At 51.4% G+C, this 4740-nt stretch overlaps 1 protein-coding gene across 1 annotated transcript in view; it reads right to left on the reverse strand.

Annotated features, from left to right (window-relative positions):
- Positions 1 to 997: 997 nt before the first annotated feature.
- Positions 998 to 4740, reverse strand: part of LOC134068329 (keratin, type II cytoskeletal 8-like) — a 7678-nt gene continuing 3935 nt past the window's right edge. Inside the window, exons 3-5 of the mRNA XM_062523840.1 lie at positions 3971 to 4081; positions 3722 to 3846; positions 998 to 1164 (exon numbers count right to left, since the gene is read on the reverse strand). Of these exons, the coding sequence (XP_062379824.1) occupies positions 1122 to 1164; positions 3722 to 3846; positions 3971 to 4081 (279 nt within the window). The 3' untranslated portion in view covers positions 998 to 1121. The remainder of the gene's footprint in view (positions 1165 to 3721; positions 3847 to 3970; positions 4082 to 4740) is intronic.

The raw sequence follows: 4740 nt of genomic DNA on the forward strand, positions 1-4740 counted from the left end.
ATGTGTGTGTTTACGAGTGAGAAAAAAAGAGACAGAGAGAAAGACAAAGAAGCTAAAGAATGCAACCCACTCGTTGTTATGGCTGGTGTGCGCTCTGTAACCCAGAGGCCATGTTATCCGCTGACTAGCTGTCGGACAGTGCGCAGGTCAGAGGGTAAGAGCGAGCAATCAGGCGGAGTCGGAGTGCGGGGTGATGGGTGTCAGAGGGTGGACCACACCACCCAGCCACACACAGACAAGCCCGTGTGTGAGATCATGGAGGGGACCGAATGTTTAGGTGCGTGTTTATACGTGTGTGTGTGTATGTGTGTTTGTGTGAGAGAGTCGGAGGTGACGTGATTGCGTGCGTGTATACGAAACACCGTGTGTGTCCTGTGTCCCGTGAGTGTGACAAGGTGTGCGTGAAAGTATGTGTATGGTGGGAGGGGGGGGGTGTATATGTGTGTGTGTGTGTGTGTGTGTGTGTGGTGGGTAGAGGGCCGAGGGCCCACTGAGAGCCCATCACTGACAGCACTCCAAACACTGGGGCCCGAGCGGCAGGCCGAGACACCGACACTGACAGACCTCAGATCCCCCCCAGATCCCCCGTGTGTCTACACACACACGCACGCCCAGCCTCTGATCCTGCACGCAATACACACACACACACGCAGATTCACACAAACACACACACACACACACATTCCCACCCACGTACAGCACAACACAATCAGAGTCTTCTCTCAGGGCATGGGGTCACCTGACAGTGACCTGTTATCAATGGCCCAGTGTGGGCCTTCCCGATGCCATTTATCTGTCAAGACGCTTCTACATCTGGCCAAAGGATTGCGTGTGTGTATACTTGTGTGTGTGTGCGTGTGTGCGTGTGTGTTGGTGGGCTTTGTTCTACTAAGGTTCATCTTAATGGCTGCAATATGTCTGGTTTTTTATTGATGTCCATTTTTTTTCTCTTAGTCTGCATCGCATGGGAGAGAAAGAAAGTGTGTGTGTGTGTGTGTGTGTGTGTGTGTGTGTGTGTGTGTACGTGTGTGTGTGTTTTCTTCCCCCATTCTGTCACTTCCTCCCCTCGGTCCCACCTCTCCTCCGTCAGGACCTCGCTCATCCCTCGCTCCGGTGTCCCTTTACAGGCAGTACAAGCGCTCCTCTTCCTCCTCCACCAGGCCCCTGGGAACGACAGAACCACAGAGGTGAGCAGGGAGGAGGAGAGGGAGGAGGAGGAGGAGGAAGAGGAGGAAGAGACAGAGACAGTAACATCAACAGAGGGTGAGCGAGAGACAAAACACAGCCTTTGAATCTCAGCTGTATTTCAGAGAGGCACTACCGGTCTGGAGGCACAGAGGTAGCAAATAACCATCCAGCCTCCTGTGCCAAGAGATAGCCTTTCTTAAGGGGAGGAATAGCACTGGTGCCTGGTGTCTGGGTGTATATGTTTATAAGGGTGTGAGTGTGTGTGTGTGTGTGTGTGTGTGTGTGTGTGTGTGTGTGTGTGTGTGTGTGTGTGTGTGTGTGTGTGTATGTATGTAAGAGATGTGCGTGTTGTGTGTGTGTGTGTGTGTGTGTGTGTGTGAGATTCTCAGTGGCCTGGTGCCACGTGGTCATTAGGCTCTGTGGTGCAGACAGCCCTCCCAAGCCCAGAGACAGTAAACAACCCTGCCGTTCATTCCTTATTCATGGTTTTAATCACGGATGGCAAAGCAACGTTAATCTGCTAAAAGAGAGAGTGTGTGGGTATATGTGTGTGTGTGTGTGTGTGTGTGTGTATGTGTGTGTGTGTGTGTGTGCGTGTGTGTCAAGTGGGGTGTAGGGAGTAAAAGTAGTTCCAGACTGTCTGCACCAGAGCATGACTTTGAAAACCGGCTGTTCGGGGACAGTCGTCGTCGGCGCGGGCGACAGAGCAGAGCTGCCTGGGAGGTCAGGGGGGCTGACAGGGAGCAACCTGGCGCGCCCGCCGCACCAACCGACGACGACGCCGCCGCGCGGAAAAAATATAGAGACAGAATAAACAAGCAGGTAGACAGGATGGAGCGGTAGGAACACAACAAAACAAAGTGGAAAACAATAAATAAGTGGGTCGTTCCGTGTCTCTGACGGCACTCCGGAAGTTAAACTGGTAGAGAGGGACCGCAGCACAGCCAAGGTCATATTGTCCTCTTCCTAAACACGGCCAAATATTTGTTTCTGTGCTTTTAGCGACAATACCAACGGAACCGTCTAAATAAAGACAAATGTGACAAAAAATGAACCTCCTCCTCCTCCGAGTGATGAGCGTCTCATGTTGAGACCTTGACTGGGGGGAAGGCGGGTAACAGGTGAGGTCACCCTCGCGGATCTGGAATGTTCTATTCTTCCCCAGCTCCCTCAGCAGGGGCTCGGACAGACGCTATGGCCTCCTAGCGCTGCACGGCCGTTTTAACGAAGCATTGTTTAGACGCGGACGTGCGGGGGGGACGCAGGGGACATGAGTGGCGGACGAGCGGCTTCCTGTGGGCGGCCGAGCACCTCCGCTGGGCCTTCCGGCGAGTGGCCGACGTCTGCGGACGGCGTTGGAGCCGAGCGCATAGGTACGACAGGAGGGGGGCGGGAGGGAGGGATCTAGAAAGGCCCACATGCGTCATGTTGCATACCAGGCTGGCAGATGGAGAACATTCCCCAAACATTACTAGGTAAGTGACATAAACAAAAAGACGTCTTCAAGGACACAGGAAATGGCATCATGGTTTCTCTGACTGCCGAGGGGAGGAAGACAAAAAGAAAAAGAAAAAATAGAAGCGGGATCTGTTTCCTATCTTGACCCCGGCTGGCCTCAGAGCGTCAGAGACTTTATTCTTAGGAATGTCTTAATCTGTGTGGAGGGGGTCTGGGGATTACCCTTTCAAACACACACACACACACAGACACACACACACACACACACACACACACACACACACACACACACACACACACAAACCTCAATGCAGATCAACCCTTCCTGACTCACACAATCCAGGTCAGGATGGGTTATATTATGATATCCGTTAGCTCATCTTTCAATTAAAATACACACCCAGGTTGTGGTGGGAGTGACGACCGAATTTTTGAACAGCAAGTAATCCTTCAATCGAAAGACTTTTTCTCGTACAGGTGAAGCGGTCCCTCAATACCTCAATCTCAAAATGGCTGCAACGAGAACTGTAACCATAGCAACATTATTGCGTCTTCCCTACCGCAAGCTGTTCTCTACTGTCAGTGCAGAAGGAGCTCCGTGTCACTGCAAAATGTCAGAGTTGTCAGAGACGTCTGAGGGAGTCCAAACTGATTTTCATCAGCAGGAGTGGAGCCCATAAAGTATGTATGGGAGGGAGGAAGGAGTCACTCCACACCCCAGTCACGCAACGGAGGGTGCTGTAACCTCTTCAGACAGAGCATGGACTGCTCTCTCCTCTCAGCTGTGCTGCTCGACTACACCTCACACACATCCCACTCACACACTTCCAGTGGCAACGCATCCATCTACTGTGAAGTGACAGGTCTACAGCTTTGAGTTATTGAATAATGTAGCGCATACAATCTGTGTATTCATGTACTAAAACATGTACTAAACCTGACTGTGGTGACTAGGTCTTATTTAAAGCTTATTCGTTTTGTAAAAGGCTGTAAAAGAGTTCTATGGGCTCCACTATGAGCCACAATTTCGTATGTGTTTTTCTGGCTGTCTCCTATCGCTCTCCCTGTGGCGTACCTGTAGGCGGCGATCTCGATGTCCAGGGCCATCTTCTGGCTCAGGAGTTCGTCGTAGTCACTGCAGTGCTCCTTCATCTGGGCCTCAAGGTCAGCCTGGGAGTACTTCAGGTCGGCCACGCAGTTCTGGGAAGTCAGGGGCAGATAGGTGAGGAGCGAACCCAGCGGGCGCACCCAAAAGTGGGACAGATTTGGAACGGCCGGAGGGGGGTAAGCGGAGAGGTGTGGTGTGGGGCGTCTTACTGCTCACCTCCATGTCTTCAATCTCCAGCAGGTAAGCCTCTTTCCTGGCCTCGATCTCGGCCTCCAGCTCCTCGTTCTGCCTCTCCAGCTCGACAAGCTCCTTCTGCAGCTCAGCAATCTAGAAACAAACAGAAATGTAGCGCATGACCTAAAACACATCAATACAGACGAGGACAACAACCATAGAAGGAAGATGACACAGTGCATTGTTGTTATTTGTATGTCTCTTTGGACAAAAGCGTCTGCTAAATACTGTAACCATAACCATAACCATTTTGGGCTCTAATTCAAATAATGGGCAAATGAACTGAAGCTAATCTAGTAACTCATATCAAATCATTTTGCTCATTAAACCCTGTGAGTAGGATCCTAAGCACAGACATGGGTGGATCGATGATATCTTTAGCTTGTTTTTCAAGACGCTTGGCTCATTACACAACTTTGTCCTTTGCCTCGTTATCTAAATTAGGGCCCTTGATTAGAACGCAGCAACGATTGCGACTGTGTTCTATATTAGCTACTTCACTTCGAATATAATACATATGCACCACATAGACATCTACACCACGCCCCCACCCCAGACCCAGTGTTCTGTTGACAGGAGGACGGTCTCCCCTGACGACAGGTCCAGACAGTAAGTGTCCAGCGCTGGCGCGCGCGCTGCCCCTGCTGTGAGTAATTACGGCAATCAGCCGGCTTAAACAAGAGCCTGGCAGAGACGGATGGCGCTGGCCGCTGCTGTTTGTCTTTCAGGTAGATCACAGGAGCCTCACGGCG

This window comes from Sardina pilchardus, chromosome 21 (genome assembly GCF_963854185.1).
Source record: "Sardina pilchardus chromosome 21, fSarPil1.1, whole genome shotgun sequence".
Taxonomy (NCBI): domain Eukaryota; kingdom Metazoa; phylum Chordata; class Actinopteri; order Clupeiformes; family Clupeidae; genus Sardina; species Sardina pilchardus.